This window comes from Rhinatrema bivittatum, chromosome 4 (assembly GCF_901001135.1).
Source record: "Rhinatrema bivittatum chromosome 4, aRhiBiv1.1, whole genome shotgun sequence".
Taxonomy (NCBI): domain Eukaryota; kingdom Metazoa; phylum Chordata; class Amphibia; order Gymnophiona; family Rhinatrematidae; genus Rhinatrema; species Rhinatrema bivittatum.
Window position 1 is genome coordinate 34,311,467 of NC_042618.1, and position 18,204 is coordinate 34,329,670.

Below are 18,204 nucleotides of genomic sequence, written 5' to 3' on the forward strand. Positions count from 1 at the left end.
AAAATTAGGTTCTGCAGGCTAGCTAATTGAACTTGCAGAACAGTTGAGGAAATGAGAGATTTTGATAGGTCTTTTTCATTTCTTTCAGCAGGTTATCAGAAACTCCCACAACTAAAGGATGGCCAGGACACATCGTATTGCCAAAGGTATTGGCACTGTTACTTCTGCTGTTGTCCAGACAGATGTCCTGATCCACAGTGAGTTACTGGTTCAGTGTGAAAGACGTCAGCAGATCAGCTCCCTTAGATACAGGTAGTGGAGCTCAGAGGGGTGGCGGCGAGACCGAAGCATTCGAGAGAATGAAGACTACATCGATGAACACTCAAGCAAAGTGTCAGATTGAAAACTCATGCAGAGTCAGAGATGAAACGGGACCACACATGACAGGATATATAGCAATAGTTACTAGACCTTAACCTCGACTCAGATTTCCCTTGAGTTGAAGAACTGGTATGCAGCCCTGGAAGTGAAAGAGAAGCCATCCCAAGATGAGTTGGAGCGGAAACATGCAAACCAGCAGGCTCAAAACCATTGCACCTAAAAGGTGGAGGGCAGTAGTAGCTGACTTGCCTCTGAGGGGCATGGAGACCTCCATGTGCCAATCAGATATGTCCCGGTAAGTGTGCTGTCTGCCAGGTGCCAAAATCCAAGACATTACAGATAGTCAGGATGGAGGATTTTCAGCAGTCTGATGCTACTCATCTATGTTGGTAAAATGATACTGTTAGGTATCACACACATCAGAAGTGACTTCATGGCTCAGGTAGAGCAGATTGGAGAATACCACCGGTGTACTTTTCTTCCAAGTGAAGGATAAAGGCCCAAGCAGGCAAGCTTGCATTCTGGAGATGAACGAATGGCTTTCCTGCACCATAGAACATTTCAAGGACTGTTGAGCAGAGATGGGGGATCCACCTCTTAACAAGGGGCAACAGACTGGCAAACCTGTAAACTAGAATCATTGGGGATGGGTGAACAAAACCTTAAGGTAAGTAAAAAATATTCTCATACAGAAATGGGAAAAGTGGGAAAAGGGTAATATTTGGAAGGCTATGTACATTAATGCTCATAGTATGGGAAATTAAGTCCCTGATCTAGAGGTAGTCATGGAAGAAGCTGATTTGGATATAGTAGCTGTCAGAGACCTGGTCCACCATGACTGGGATATAATTATACGGGGCTACAGTCTATTCAAGAGGGACTGGGTAAGAAGGGAGGAAGTGTGACATTCCTTTGAATATCTGCATCTTTGTTTCCAAACACCAAGGACTCTTCCTCAGTCATTCTCCTCTGTCATCAGCACCTGATACAAATTACTAGGTTGGCAACATTTGTTTTTTCCACTACACATGCTGTGGGTTCATCTTCAGCCATCATTCATCAGCAGTTAACATGTGAACTATGACATTTCAGGACAGTTTCATTTACGTTAAATTGTCCACAGTCATACCTTGTGATTGTACAGTTTAGGTAAATGTTTTTGAAAAAATATTGGTAATTTTGGTATTTTTTTTGCATGATCTTTATTATGACATTTTTATGTGATTTTTGTTTAAAAAAAACCTTTTTGGCTGTTAAAACACATTTTTACTATTTTGGTTCATTAGTGCACGCACACAACAAAATGGCAGGCTTATGAGACAAGGAGGCAGCACTGTGGGGTAATCTTGAAAGAAAGAATAGAACATCCATTTATACTGGTCTAATATGCAGACCGAATGAATATAAACTGATCCTGAGCAGGGAACCAATATATAAAACAAAACCTGCTCATACAACTAATAATATACTTAAGCCACACTATTTTATTCAAGCACAGGAAGTGGCCAAGGTATACATTTTATAAACTATTTCAATGAAATTTTTGATGGACATTAAGGATCCTCAGAGCGGCAGAATGCTATGAGTATAAACTTCATGTATACCACTTTTCAATGCAGCCACTAAAAACTCATCAGTCCTCAAAGAATGAATTTTTTTTGTAAGGTTTTTTGGTCAATTTGTTTCTTGAAATGTCTTTCAAAGCCCCAACACACTTCTCTAATTACTGAGATCTTTTATTTCTCTTTAAAATGACACTAGGGAGGGCACAGTATGAATTAAAAACCACTTAACTTGCTTTAAGGAATCCCAAAACATGTCTCCATTAAGGTCCCTTCTGAAGGCAAATCCAGACAGGCCACGTGTCAGATGCAATCCTGCCTCAGGGGATAACTTCTTCAGATCCAAAATATCTCACTGCATCTATATCATCTGCCAACAAATCGTAGTATCCATGATTTGTTGCAGATGTGCTGGAAGCAGTGAGACCCAGATGTGATATTGGCAGCAGGCCTCAGGAATTGGTCCTTAGACCAATTCTTTTCAACATTCGCCAGAGTTTTTGATAAGGGCAAACAAAATTACTTTTACTAGATATATCGTCAGCCTTTGACATCCTCAACCTCCCTGCTCTCAGCTCTGATCTAGTGGGTTTCTGCAACTCTTCTTTCTTGGTTTATTTCATTCCTATCTGACCACTTTCGGAGAGAGTTAGGATTGGTAATTCATCTGTTTCGCATTCACTTGTCACAGGAGTGCCCCAAGGCTCTGCAACCTCAGACACCCTTTTAAATACCTATTTGGCTCTGCTTTGTTCAGTCCTCACATGCCCTATACATCTCATTTAAATTGTATGCAGACAACTTTTCTCTTTCCCATTTCTATCTTGAAACACGCTTTTCCTAAGCTATCTTGGTCTGCTCAGTTCAGGAAACGACTGCAGCTAGAAGACTAGCACTGAACACTGGGAAGACAGATATTGTTCTGTTATCACAAGTCCCTCCAGCACACCAATCCTAATTTTATCTTTGATAGTTACTCTATCCCTATTAAATTCCAGGCTCATGATCTGGTGTGCTGGTGGAATAGTCATGGTCCCTGTGTCCCCATATCGACTCTAGTTCAGTCTTCTGACTGTAATGATCCCATGGGGTTCATTACTAATATTTGGCCTAGAAGCATTGCAGTCCAGTATTTAAGGGGATGCACCATTCAGTATAGCCCCTCCCTTTGAGGGAGCTGGGATGGCCATCTCCTTGAAGTTATATTAGCAGCAGCTCTCTCCGAGAGCTTGAGGCAGTGCAGATTGAGTTTTGCAGTTAGAGGTGCAGCAGCTTTTGCCCGATTTGGATTTTGGGAGGCTACCTTGGGGTTCAGGCACTCCAGGCAAGGTCAGGAAGCTGCCCTTCCATCCACTCACTGGCCTGGTAAGGTTTGCATTCTGGGTTGTTCTGATGTTTTTCCAATTTTTCTTTATAAGAAGTCTTGTGAAACCCCTGGGTGTTGCCTGGAGAAAGATCATGGGGAAACTTTCCCTGGGGAGCCCAGGATAGGGAAGACCTGTCCCTTTGCACCCTCCTGGAGGACAGAGGTATGCTGTGACCCCCGGGTGGTTTTTGGACTCTGTTTAGGAAAAGAACTGGACAAGTTCTGCTGCCCCCTTCCTACTCTGAAAGGGTAACAGAGTACTGTGTTCCCTGAGTGGAGCCTTTCCCATCGAAGGACTCGAGAGACGAGATCTGGAGAACATGGGCAAGACCAAAACTTACCCAATGTCTTGAGTACCCACCACTTGAGTCTTCGCCTCAAGGAAAGAGAAACATGAGACGCTGTGCAGAGACTGCTATCCTTTTTTCTGACCAGCATGCAAAGGATTTTCTGCCCAAACAAGGAGTATGCCTGCCCATCTGGGAATCTCATTTATCCACACCCTGGAGGGCGAGTGCATCCCTTACTCTGGTAGAACAAGACCCTTGCACAGATAGAGAAACGACTGAACAAAGGCCGTCTGTGGTGATAAGCACTGTTTGAACTGTAAGAACACCCTTCAGTAAAGTTAAATTTGGACACTCCATAGTCTCCTGAGTTGGTATTGGCACCTACATCACTCACAGTAGTCCATAATTTATACCTCTCCCAGGTAAAATAACTACAGCTGAGTGCACCGTTTAGCATGTTTGGCCGCACTTTCGACACACTTCTATTACCCCTTGTATTGTAACATGCAAATGCATGTTGAGCCTAGTAGTTAGTTGCCCAGGATACTGATATTAAGTCTGAGGAACCAAAACTTTGAAAAAATTTTTAAGAAGGAAAAAAATCTGCCCGCCAGTCAGCGGTTAGCAAAACAGACGTTCAATTTTACCAGTGTCTGTTTTCCTAACCCAGGGCTGTCAGCGGGTTCAAAAACAGACACCGGTAAAATTGAGTGTTTAGAGGTGGCCACCTCTACTGCTAATAAGGAGGTGCTAGGGACAAAAGCACGTCCCTAGCGCCTCATTAGCACACCACCTAATTTAAACACGAATCGTGTGCCCAGGAGAGGTGCCTGGGTGCGTGTTGGGAGAGCGGGTGCTCAACACGGAGTGCCTGATCTCCCACATTTCTTATTGTATCAGCCTGTAAGGTATTTCCTTCACTAGAATCTACAATAATTGTACGAGACTAACCTACAGGTAGACAAAATACCAAGAACATTAGTATGCAAAATGCTTCTAGAAGCAATGGGATGGTCACAATTTGTCTCAAATGCAACACGCAAAGCAGACCACACTCTAGACCTAATATTTGCTAACACAAATAACTGCTTAATCAATACCTCGCATACGATAGTGCCCTGGTCCGAACACCAATTAATAAAAGCAGAAGTGGCCCTCACCAACCAAATCCACAATAGGATGGATAATGAGCACCTTCAGAAAAAAAGATTAAGATAGAAGATCTGGCGGAAGCAATAGAAACAGATACATGAACTAAATCTTACTAACAACAGCTTTTGACTCCTAGGACAACAGTCAATGAAATAGCTGAAATATTTAGCTCTGTTCAGATGAAAACTATTAACAAAGAAAAGAACTCTAACATAAGAAACCCTGCTACAATGAAGAACTAAAAAGCACAAATCAGAACCTTAGGAAACTAGAGAACCAATGGCAGAAATGCTGTTCAACTGAATCACTGGGAAAATTCAAATCCTACCTAAAAAAACACAGTACATTAACCAAGCAAAAAAATACAAACTACTATGCTAAACAGATTTACAAGGCTACATTTAATTCTAAACTTCGAGATAGTTAAACATCTAATAAATGATCCGACATCTTACATATTAAGGAACTACAACTTCACAAAAGCCTCTTGCAATGAGTATGTAACTGCACTATTAGACAAAACAGATACGTTACAAAAACAATTCATTGTTACCCAACAAAAGTACCAGAAGAATCAATTGACACTGTCAAATGGTTCACATTAAACAGTGGAGAGCCTCAGGGATCTGTACTTGGACCGGTGCTTTTTAATATATTTATAAATGAACTGGACAGGGGTACGAGAGAGGTGATCAAATTTGCAGATGACAAAATTATGCAGAGTAGTTAAATCTCAAGTGGATTGTGACGAATTGCAGGAGGACCTTGCGAGACTGGAAGATTGGGCTTCCAAATGGCAGATGAAATTTAAAGTGGACAAGTGCAAAGTGATGCATATAGGGAAAAATAACCCTTGCTGTACACACACAATGTTAGGTTCTGTCTTAGGAGTTACCACCCAGGAAAGATCTAAGCATCATAGTGCTAACACATTGAATTTATCGGTTCAGTGGGCTGTGGCAATCAAAAAAGCAAACAATGTTAGGAATTAGGAAGGGAATGGCAAATAAAATGGAGGATGTCATACTGCCTCTGTATCACTCCATGGTGAGACTGCACCTTGAATACTGTGTGCAACTCTGGTCCCACATCACAAAGGATATAGCTGCACTAAAGAAAGTGCAGAGAAGGGCGATCAAAATAAGGGGCATGGAGAGGGAGGAGAGGACGTGAAGACTCTGGTTACCGGGGGTGAGATTTCCGGCCCCAACGGCACCCCTCCAAACCTCTGAGGTCATCACGCTGCGCTCTGCCTGTTTCTACTTAAACGCTGCTGCGGCAGCGTGTAGCATCCGCCGGGGCGCGCGACTTATCTTCGACTTGCCTTCGAATTGCTGTAGAAGAGCGACAACAGTTACTTTTACTTTAGTTTGTTTGTTCATCATTCCTTGGGACTCTCCTGAAACCTCCACAAGGCTCGAAGGAGTATACAGGAAGAAGCTTGGACGGTAAGGCCCTCTTTTAACTATAAATTACCATGGCGCACACTAAGCAGAAGGGGCGTCTGAGAGTGGATTCTTCTGCTACACCGCAGGCTCCCTCGATGCAGCAATTGATAGAGGGTTTCTTTAATCCAGCTGCAGTATCAACGCCGGGTGCAAGGTCCGTTGAGGGAATAGAGGTGGAGCATAATCTAACCCCTCTGGACAGTTAGATCTCATTGAGCCCGGGGGCTCCTCAAACGCCATCGCACCCTACCCTAGGCAGGTCAGGTGGTAGAGAATTCCATTGTGTGGGCCCTGCTGTGGAGAGGGCCCGTTTTCTGAGAGTGGTCTTGGAGGGATGAGCGTGGAGTGTGCCTTTGTGTGCTGTTCTTATAGGTCTGGCTGACGAGTGTAGTCGAAGCGGGAAGATTAGATCCAGTGGGGTCTGCATGTGGATAGATTTGTGGATCAGCATTAGAACTTTGTGAATGATTCTGAATTTGACGGGGAGCCAGTGTAAGCTCTTTAGAACCGGAGAAATATGTTCATTTCTTTTGGTATTCGTCAGAAAGTTAAGCAGTTAAGTTCCAGAATTCACTGCCAGAGAATGTGGTAAAGGTATTTAGCATAGCTGGGTTTAAAAATAGTTTGGCCAAGTTCCTAGAGGAGAAGTTCATAAACTCTGATTGTCCAGGTTCACTTGGGGAAAGCCACTACTTATCCTTGGTGTTAGCAGCATGGGATCTATCTCCTATTTGAGATCTTGCCAGGTACTTATGCCCTGGATTGCCCACTATTGGAAATAGGATATTGAGCATGATGTATACTCGGTCTGACCTAGTAAGAAATCTTTTATGTAAATATCATTTACTCCCCCCCCACACAAAACAATCATCCTCTTGATTTTTATTACCAAAGTCTAATTTATCTTGTAAAAATGAGATCTTCAAGCTGCCTATATGAAGCTACATGACTGGTTAAGTTATATATAATAAAAAAAAATACCTTTCACAAATTATTGTATACTAGTCTTTGTAGATTATCGACTCAACAAAAAACCAATATCACAAACTATAAAAACTATAGCTTTTTCCAGGACCTATATGGTTACTAAACTCTGCATCACTGTATTGTAAATTAGGAGTTTGCAGCCTTAAAAAAATTCAACTTTTTCACATTTCTTCATTTTATTTAATGAATATTTTCTTTTTCTTTGCAAAAATGAACATTTTAAAAAAAGAAACCAAAAACTCCCAAAAATGGAGGCCTCCCCATGACCTCCTTGCTCCCACCCCCTCAAAAGTTCCAGGGCCATCTGCGGAGATACAGAGGGGCAGAAGGCATGCCTAACTACCTTCTGCCCAGAGGTCACCTGCATGAAAAAGGATCTGGGCCAGTCAGCCTCAAGACCAGCATCATCATGACATAATGGTGCCAGCTTTCCCGGCAGCATAGTGGAACATCAAAATGGCACCACACTGGTGCCACAGAGCAATGTCAAAATGGTGCCAGTTTCTTGTACAAATATACAGCCATACAAGAAAGTGGTACTGGCTGGCACTGAAAAGGTGCCATTTTGACACCACACACTGGCACCAGCCAACCAGCACCATTCTGATGTCACAGACGTGATGTCACATCTTAAAGCTGACCAGCCAGGAAGGATTTTCATGTGAACAACCTCAGGGCAGGAGGCAAGTGGTGGCCAGGTTGGCTCCCGGCTCCCAATACCTTTTGGGCAGGGAGGGTAACAGGAGAACCAGATTGGTGGGCCCTGGGGAGAGAGAGTGTCAGGTCCAGGAAGCCTTGGGGCAATCTCCCGACTTCCCCGGAGGGCTTATTTTTTATTTTAAAAAAAGTTGAAGTAAGCCAAGACGGTATTGACATTTCCTATTTTGACCGAGCTTGCACATCCCTATTGTAAATACACATTTTGGGTTTTTTTTAAAGCAGCCAGTCAATAACCGATCTCTTATTTTCTTATTCCTAGCACTTGAAACTCATCCATAGCTCTGGATTTTCCATTAGGCTGAGTAAGTAGGCCCAAGGGTGCCTCCACCTCTGACATTGTGACAGTTTCAGACCCACCCTTTTGAAAGCATAACAAACTGGTGGCATTTGGAGCACTGTAAAATAAAATTGCTGCTTGCCTGCTCCAGGTCTGATGGATATTATTGCTCAGGCTGAACTGAGCTTGTGTGAAAGTGCCACCTCTTTCAACATATTTAAAAAAAAAAAAAAAAAAAGACTCCCTTCACTATTTCTGCATCCTTTGCTCCTGTACCTATGGGAAGGAAACAGAAATCCAGCTCCCCTCATCCACCCATTCCATTGCTTTGAGTCCCTCATGGACAGAGGTTAAAAACTGTGTGCATATGCACACATTCTGCAACTGCCACACAAAGGAAAATACAAGAAAAAGAAAATATAATGGTAGCTCAAAGGAAAACTCTGCATAAATATGAACAATTTTACACACACAGCCCACAAAAAAACAGTGAACAGAGGAGTATCATGAGCTTACTAGGAATTTTTTGTAATAGTGATTATTAGGCTAAGGTTTTTAGTTATATTTTGATTATTTATGTATTCTACTGTGAACCTATAAAATGGAAGCATTAATAATAAATACTATAAATAAAGTTATGCAAAAACAGAAAACAGAGTTAAAGAGATTACAAACTCCTTTAAAAAAAAACAACCCAAACTACTGCCAATAGAGACGCTTGAAAGTGTCAACAGGCCTTGAGAGTTTATATTCCGTATTACCCTACTTTTCCCTAGATGCGATAATACAAATGCTTATTTAAAATAAAAAGAAAATGAATGGAACACACAAATGAGCTTGTCAATTCCAAATAGTGCTCTCTCTTTCAACATGAACCTGAAACACAAGTCGGACGATCAGAAAACGCGTTATTGGACACATTCATAAAACCAGAGCTTTTTCCTGTCGTTTTTCGCGGTTTCAAGAAAAAAAAAAAAAAAAAAAGAAATACAAAAGAAAAAAAAAAAGTTGACCAAGGTAAAATACTTGCTAAGGGTTCAATTAACTCGCCCAGCGCCTGCCTGACGCTCCCTTCACTCCGTGAAAAGAGAACCACACCCAGCCGCCTATTTTAAAGTTCAGCTCATTCCATAAAGGTAGTGCTGTGCTCCTGCACGGACAAGAATGGCCGGAAACGTTCACAAATCGCTGCCGCCGCCGCCTGCGCCGGTGGAGGCCGAAGTTAAACGTTAACAGGGCAGAGGGAAAGGGACAAACAGGCGTTTCCGAGTTCAGGGGAACCCCCGTCCCCTCCCCCCCCCAGCTGCGCGAGCCCTTTCCCCCATTCCCATGCCCTGCTTTCAGGGGGAGGGGTCGTAGCCGCGTGCGAGACTCACTTTTACCAGAGCAAAGGCGCGTGAACTGCGCAACCGCAAACCCGTCGCCCACTTCCCAAGGCTACTGAAAAGGTGAGAGCGCTAAGAAAGCCACCACCACCACAGTCGGGTCCCTCCGAAATAAGCCTAGACGCATAATGCGGGTGGATTGTGAAGAGCCGCCCCCCCCCACCCCCGGCCCTTCACGTTTTCTAACCACGGTAAAGACCTGTTTTTCTCTCAACATCTTTTAAGTACATTTTTCTGCATTCTCCCTTGGGAATAAGCTGAAAGGTAACAGCAAGAAAACATTAAAACGAGTTCTGCAACAAACCATCACACTCCACCGAGACGGAACGATTCAGAAGGAGCAAGAAAAACAGGAAAAGTAGGCTAGCTACTAGCTTTTTTTTTTTTTTTTTTGTAACATCTCCCAGTAAAAAAAAAAACCCAAAGGACGAAAAGATAGCTAAGGACGGCGGAGTTTTCGGGGGGGGGCAAGGGGCTCCGTACCCAGTATTTCTTTCCTTCGTTGGGTGTGGGGTTGATCGGTGTAGACCCATTCAAAGTCTCCTCTGACGACGTGGTTGCCCATGATCCGCGCCTGCCTGGGAGCCACTGCCGCACGCTGCGCCGGGGCCAGGCTTGATATAACCTTCGCTCACCTGGGGGAGGGGGCGGGTCCGGAGCACGAGGCGGCGGCGGCTGCTGCTGAGCCGCCGGACTGCGCCGGACCACTGCAGAGCCACCAGACAGCTTCCACCCTCCTCCTCCTCCTCCAAAAAGGGCAGCGACTCGCATGGGCGCGCCCCCCCCCCCCCCCCCGCGACAGAGGAGTTTTCTTCCTCAGGACTTGGAATCCAGAGGTTAACAGGTGTTGTGTTTTGAAAGTTCTTGTGCTGACCGGGCTTGCAACAGCTCATGATGGGGGGAAAAACAAAAACCAGACTTAAACTGCATTTTCGGAACCTTGTTTTCCAGCCTAGCTGTTAGATGTATTCCTTCGGTTAAAACATTTATTGACAACATCAACAAGAAAGGAACTGTCTTCCTGGGGGGGGGGAAACCGGTCAGATCTGTATGTAAAGAGGATCGTTATCCTCTACTGGAAGCTGTTTAATAATAGTTAAATTTGCCTCCTTTCCACCAGGGTTATACGGAAACTCCTTTCTCTAACCACTTTCTAATATTCTTGTAACTTACTTCGGGGGCAGCGGATCGCTTTTTTTGGGGGGGCCGCAACCAAGCTCCGCCCTTAGCTCCACCTTCACTACCAATTTCTTGCTTTATGTTGACAGTTAAGTAATTCTTTCTTACCTGCATTCTTTGCAATTAGCCGAAATATACTTAGTTTTTTGGGTACTTCCCAGCTACTTGTAGCCTGGATTGGCCACTGTTGGAAACAGGATGCTGGGCTTGATGGACCCTTGGTCTGGCCCAGTATGGCAATTTCTTATGTTCTAAACTGTTTATAAATAATTTATAAATAAATAAAGGATAGATTAGAATTCTTCATTCCCAGACCTACCAATAAAATACTTGATACTAGAAAATTGCTAGGATCTTCTTTCTGCCTGTTTGCAAGGATGGCTTGCCCCTGAGATAAAGTTGAATAGGTTAGGGCCTGGCTAGCCCACCCTGTTCTGACTCTTATGCAGTGTTGCCAACTCCTACTGGAAGAAAGTCATTAGATCCATTGTGAAAAGTCTCCAGATTGGGTAAAAAGTAGCTAAAACCATGTTGTTGCGCAGTGGGATCAGCATCGCTGGTGAGCCTAAGATTGGTGGGAAAAGAGGGGTGGCTCACACTCACAGTCTTGCTGTCTCAGAAACTGACACACATATACTCACATTCTCTGTCACACACACGCTCAGACATTGACGTACACTTGCACGCTCTCTCAGGCACAGACACACACTGTCAATATTCTGACATATACACACACTGTTTCAGAGACACGTTTTTACTGCTGCTCATGTACTCACAGGCCGATGCAATACTGTGAGCTCAGGCTAGTGCACAGATTGACGTGCATCCATAACCCCTTATACAATAAGGGGATTAATGCATCCAAAACGTGCATCCAAACAAGCGCTTAGCGAATAGTGCTCATCACATGTAATGCTATGTTGATGAGGCTATTAGCTAGTATTCCCTTATGTAAAAAATAAATGTGCACCGGCAGTGCACATTTTAACCCTCAAAAATTAACACCAACACAGGAACTGGAGCTGAGTCTTGAGGAGCCCCAAAAGTTTACAGAAAAGCAGAAAATACGCTTTTTCTGTGGTTCCTCCGACTTAATATCATGGCAATATCAAGTTGGAGGAACCACAGAAAGCCGCATCGTGAAAAAAAAAAGTCAAGTTAGGGAAATGGACACTCAATTTACAAGCGTCCATTTTTCAAATTTGTGGCTGTGCAAAGGTTAGGAAAACGGACGCTCATAAAATTGAGCATCTGTTTTCCGAACCCACACACATCCATTTCTCCGGGGCGCCTGATGCCATGAACATTCTAGAGATGCACAACTTTTCCCTAATGCGTCCTTTTTAGCGTGGTAGCTCATTTGCCTATTACACCAAGCGCCCAGGAGAGGTGATTGTGCACGTGTTAAAAAAAAGTGCATCCAGTTTGGACACATTTTCAGCACGTAGGTATTGCATCGGCCTGTAAGTGAGTATCTCTTCCTCCAGACTGGCTAACTAAGGGCACAACACAATCATTAACGTCCCTGCACATATCCAGCCTTCAGCAGACACTTTTACACTTCTCATCCCTTTTCAGACACTCACTGTCTCCATTTACTCTTTCAATGGCCCACTGCACTGCCCTTCTCTGAAATCAGCCCAGCCAACTTATACAGGTCTGACTAGCTGCTGCATGGCAGCCTGTCATAGGGTGATAATAAAGTTGCAGATCCTTAATTTTTTTTTTTGCTAGCTGTGATTTGTTCTTCTTCTAGCAAAGAGCTCATCTGTGATGTCAGTTTATCCAGGGGGGGGGGGGGGGGGGGGAGGCTGATCCAGCAGAGCCTGTTCTGAGGAGGGTGGGGAAAGGACCAGCAAGCACAGCACTCTAGCTAGAGGTCTCGCTCTCTTGCACTCTGCTGCTGCAGTCTAGCCACTCTCTTGCACTTCTCAGCTTCCAGATATGCTTTGGTAAGTAGGGAGCCTGATGGAAATTTAGGAAAAGGGAGAAGTCATTGCAGGTGGTGGCCTGAATTTTGAGGGAGCCATGACCCCTCCCTTTCTGATGCCTATGATTTACTCAGTAGAACAGGGGTTCATAATCCTTTCAGGGAACATGGACCCCTTTTCAGCTTGAAAAAGTTTCACAGATCCCCACACAATTCTCTTTAATTTTTGCATGGCAAAAGAAATGATATGCCCGCCAGAATCATTCTTAATGCACCTGGGGCGCATTAAGAAAGCTGGCGCTGACTGTTCAGTGCCCGCTTTCTACACACATTTATTGCATCGGCCCCCTCGTGCAGCAGTGGGATTTATGGTTCTTGAGGTCTGCAGTCGGTCTGGTCCCTCTTTTCCCACGTCTGCTAAACATGCAGCAGTAGAGTTTGAGGCTTCTAAGAGGTACAAATGGCCCCTGTCTGCCCCTCTTCCTCTTGGTCTGTAGCAATGTAGGGTGAAGTTTTCAATCTCACCCTCCTGGCTTGTGGCAATAGTTCAACTAATTACAGGGAGCAGCAGCCCACTCATTTTCTTCTCAGCTAAACTTTCTTGGATCCCTTCTGGAGGACCCCTTGGGATGGTCTCATGGGCCTGAGATTGAGAACCTCTACAATATAATGTGATTTGTTTATTTCAAATAATACAAAGACTAGGAGACATTATATGCAGTTAGTAAATAGAACATTTAAAACAAATCAGAAAAAAATATTTTTCACTTAATGCACAAATAAGGTCTGGAATTCTTTGCAGTTAACATAGTGTATTAAATCTATTTCATGCGTATTCATTGGGGGGGGGGGGGGTATCCTAAATACTTGATTGGCAAGTGTGTCCTGAGAACTGGATTGAGAACGCCTGCTCTAAAGGCTTCCAATAGGGCCACTGTTTACATTGGCATTTTTAGGATGCCATAAACCAGGCTATCAAGCAACACATTACATGCAGATAGAAAGAAGGCCAGTAAAATTTACAGTCAGAATCTTGGGATCAGGTCACACAATTTTAGGTTGGACAGAAGGCCAAATTAAATTAAATCAAATGCCCTATTCAGAGCTTAAATAGAATGGGAAGCCATAAAAGCAGCAAAGTGAGGGATCATGAATGCATAATGAGGCATTTGGAGCCCTCCTTGTTCTGAGTCATGGAATGCATGATCCACCTCGTTACAATATGCATGGCTTTCCTTTTCCCTTTTCTAATGGGTAAAAGTCACTTGGGCGATGTCCGTTCCCCTTTTGAAAAAAAATCAGTGAAACTAAACTGAATATGGCTGAGTTGTGGCATAAATATCAAATCACCTATAATGCATTGTTACAGGTGATTTGTCGATATATTGTTGTGTTTTTCATCTGTCAGTGGATCATTCTTTGGTCGAGTTGTGACATGAGCATGAAGAGCAATAAGCCAAAAATTCAAGCCCATAAGCTGATTATAGCTTTATAAGTTGCATTACAATGGTGGGTGGTAGTGTTTATTTTCAAAGCTGTAAAGAATTGTAAGGTGAAAGGATGGGTGGAGGAAAGTCAGAGGAAGAGAAATGTGATTACTACCTGCAGCTTGCATGTATATTTAGCCAGTTTCATGCTTATTTTACTCTGCACTGACCTGATATAGGACCATGAGAAAAATGTTTAATACATAGGCTCCATAACTCTTGAAAGCTAATTATAAATGTAGTTAGTTCAGTAGGAAGATATCACCTGCAATTAATTTGTTGACCCTTATTTTTCTGTAATCAAATGTACGAATACGCAAGTTTGCTACATAAACACATTTTCCATAGATAGCAGGATGAATTAGCCATGCTCAGTGATTGATGTCATCAGGAGGCATGAGGTGGAACTGTCTATCAAGCTAATAGAGCTTTTAGCTCTACTGGGCGTGAGTGGATGTTCCCATGCAACTGCATGTTCTAGAATCTCCTCAGTCTATATCAAAGCACAGGATTGCTTTGGACTGCTGTCCAGGGAGAAGGGCAGTATTTGCATGGCTAATTCATCTTGCTATCTACAGAAAATACAGTAAGCAAATTTGCTTTTTTCATTCAATAAGCAGGCTGAATTAGCCGTGCTTAGTAGGGAGTCCCAAGCTGAGAGTTGTAGCAAAGCGGTTCTCTGGATGAGTTATTAGCAACCTGGACTCCTCATGGACAGCAGTAAAAATGGATGTTACTTGGTGTTTTACAACTCTTCCTACTGAGCTGTTGGAGGTCGCCAATTCATCAAGGAGTAATGTGAAGTGAAAGTATGAACTGACATCCAAGTAGTGTCTCTACAGATATCTTAAATGGGAACATTTTTTTAAATGCCCTATCGACGAGGCAGTGGCTCACGCTTGATAAGCTTTAACTGGATGTGCGAGGCAAAAAGTAATGTAAGCATAACAATACTGTATGCAAGAAGTAATCCAGTTGGGGAGGTGGTGGAGGTGAGGAAACTTACTTTTTGCTGAAGAGGTTTCTGTGAGTGAGAACTTTGTTCCGGGCCCAGAAGGAGGCCTCTGAGACTGTAATCCGGAAGTGATGTCAGCGAGGGAGATCGCTGTGAGGCCTATAAAACCGGCCCACATTTCTGCAAGAATTCGGAGATGGTGGAGGTGAGGAAACTTACTTTTTACTGAGGAAACTTACTTTTTACTGAGGAGGTTTCCGTGGGTGAGAACTTTGTTCCGGGCCCAGAAGGAGGCCTCTGAGACCGTAACCCGGAAGTGACATCAGCGAGGGAGATCGCTGTGAGGCCTATAAAACCGGCGTCACAGCAGCGCGTCGAGCCACCGGCGCGTTGCCTAAGGGGCGCGTGCGGCTTTGTTTAAAAAATTAATAAAATAAAATCTTGAAGGTATATGATTACCCTCCACCTCCGGTAAGTAGTTAATTAACTGAAAAGTTGTAAACAGATTGCTTATTTCCTCGCCTCCTAGAGCCTCCCACTATAAGAGGAACCAGTTATCTGAAATCTTATATACTGTGTACATATATTGAAGCTCCAGTTTATTTTCTTTTTCTTGGGATCTAAATTGATATCATGCCTCATAGTGTTAGGAAACGAAGGGCAAAAGAGAAGGCTAACCCTGGTGCCTCTCATATCCCTGAGATTTCTGGACCAATGGATGCTCTTATCGTATGAGGAAGTATTGAATCGGGAGTGCAGTCACTGAAGCAGGGAGCATTGGAAGTATCTTTGGCTCCACTGCCTGACTCTGACATCTCGCTTTCCCCGATATTGAGAGAAGCACCGGTTAACCCTGCTACACTTAGAATCCCCGGGACGGAGCTGACCCCACTGCTTGCCGAAGCTGCTAGTGGTGAGGATCAGGCAGGGAACCCTAGCCTGGGTGAAGGAGGTGAAGACATCAGGAAATTATATCCTGATGAGATACCCGGCAGTCCATTTAGAGGTGATATGGGAAGGGCTTTTGGACAGGAATATTCAACTCCAATAAATATAAATACAACATGTTTATTACAGAAGCCAGCAGAAATAACTCTGGAATCTTTATGGACTGCAATAGAAGGTTTGATGAACCTGTTAAGTAATAAGATTCTTCCTGTCAATGATGTATGTAAAAATCATGAAGCAAGATTACAGGTAATAGAGAACACTGTTAAAAGTGTATCTATACAAAATATAGAAATGAAGACTTCTGTTAATGCTACTAAGACATCTCAAGAACTATTGGTGAAAGATAACGTAAAGTTATTAAATAAGGTGGAGAATATGGAAAATTATGTTAAAGGCTAGGAATTTGAGAATTCTTAATTTCCCTAAACTTCCACATATATCTCCAAAAGAGATGTTTAGAAAGTATTTGATAGAGATCTTAAAAGTTCCTGAAGAAAGTATCCCTCCAGTGGTAAAGATTTTTTATTTGCCACAAAGAGGAAAGGATAAGGAAGCATTAGGAGAAGGTCAAAAAACGGATAGAATAACAACTATTTTAAATGTAACAAAGATGTTGGAGGTCTCAGACTCTACTATAACAGAGAAAAGTACTTTGATTGTAACTTTTGCATTAGAGATAGATAGAGAGTAGATATTCAAACTGTATTTCAAATATTGATTAAATACTTTTATGAACCAGCAGGTGAGAATATTTCCTGATGTGTCCAGAGCGACTCAAAGAAAAAGAAAACAGTTTATGCTTTTGAGATCACAGGCCCAACAAGTTGGGGCTAGTTTTTTACTAAGATTCCCTTGTAAATGCCATCTTAAATATAAAGGGTTAACATATCTTCTCTCTCTCATCACAATTAACTAAATTTTTATCTGACAAAGAAATAATTCAAGAAGTTGGAATACTCCAAGGTCCAAGTCCTTCCTGACCTTAATAGATGTGACTATCTCTCATCAGGAAATATTCCTCCTCAACAGTATATATAGGTTACAGTTATCCTTAAATGTTGAATAATTATATTTGTTTCAATTTTTTGTGTGCTGGACCCTCTAACATAATATGGTGGATCTCAATTTGATTGAAGTAATGATACATGTTATTGAGTTAAGATCTCAGAATTAATGAATATGTGGTTTGTTTTGTATTTCTACGGAGACTTCAATGTTCTAATGTCAAGAATGTTATCTTGGTATGTAATTTAAAAAGCATAATAAAAATATAAAACATAAAAAAAAAATGAAGTAATCCAGTTGGTCAGGGTACGTTTCGTAACTGGTACTCCCAGTCTATTAGAGTCGTATGATACAAATGGTTGAGAAGACTGAGGTGGAACAACAGTGGGCCAAACTAAAAACAGCAATTACAAAGGCAACTAACCTATATGTTAGAAAAGTAAATAAAAGCAAGCGAAATAAGAAACCTATCTGGTTCTCAAAGGAGGTGGCTGATAAAATAAAAGCAAAAAGACAGCGTTCAAGAAATATAAAGGATCCCAAAAAGAGGAACACAAGGAAGAATATCTGGTGAAATTGAGGGAAACGAAGAAAACAATCAAGAAAGCAAAAAGCCAGGTGGAAGAAAGAATTGTCAAAGAGGTAAAAGCGAGGTGACAAAAAATGTTTCAGATGCATTAGAGAAAGGAGAAAAGTCCGAAGTGATATAGTGAAATTGAAAGGTGAAAATGATCAATGTGTGGAGAGAGACGAAGAAATGGTGGAAATATTAAACAAATACTTCAGAATTCACTAAAAAAGACCCTGGAGAAGGACCGTTGCTAGTTAACAAGACATTGGGGGGGGGGGGGGGGGGGGGGTGGAGTAGATGAAACACTGTTTACAGAAGAGAATGTATGGGAAGAGCTAGGAAAACTGAAAGTGGACAAAGCCATAGAGCCTGATGAGGTTCATCCCAGGACACTGCGGGAGCTTAGAGATGTGCTGGCAGGTCTGCTGCACGACCTGTTCAATAGATCCCTGGAAATGGGAGTGTTGCTAAATGATTGGAGAAGAGCGGTGGTGGTCGAACTTCACAAGAGTGGGAGCAGAGAGGAGGCTGGAAACTACAGGCCAGTTAGCCTCACCTCGGTGGTGGGAAAAGTAATGGAGACTCTGCTGAAGGAAAGGATAGTGAACTATCTACACT

The 18,204-nt window shown here is 42.8% G+C and overlaps 1 protein-coding gene across 1 annotated transcript in view; it reads right to left on the reverse strand.

Annotated features, from left to right (window-relative positions):
- Positions 1 to 10,216, reverse strand: part of DEGS2 (delta 4-desaturase, sphingolipid 2) — a 70,869-nt gene extending 60,653 nt beyond the window's left edge. The window contains exon 1 of the mRNA XM_029597935.1: positions 9,992 to 10,216. Within this exon, the coding sequence (XP_029453795.1) occupies positions 9,992 to 10,073 (82 nt within the window). The 5' untranslated portion in view covers positions 10,074 to 10,216. The remainder of the gene's footprint in view (positions 1 to 9,991) is intronic.
- Between the last annotated feature and the right edge of the window lie 7,988 nt (positions 10,217 to 18,204).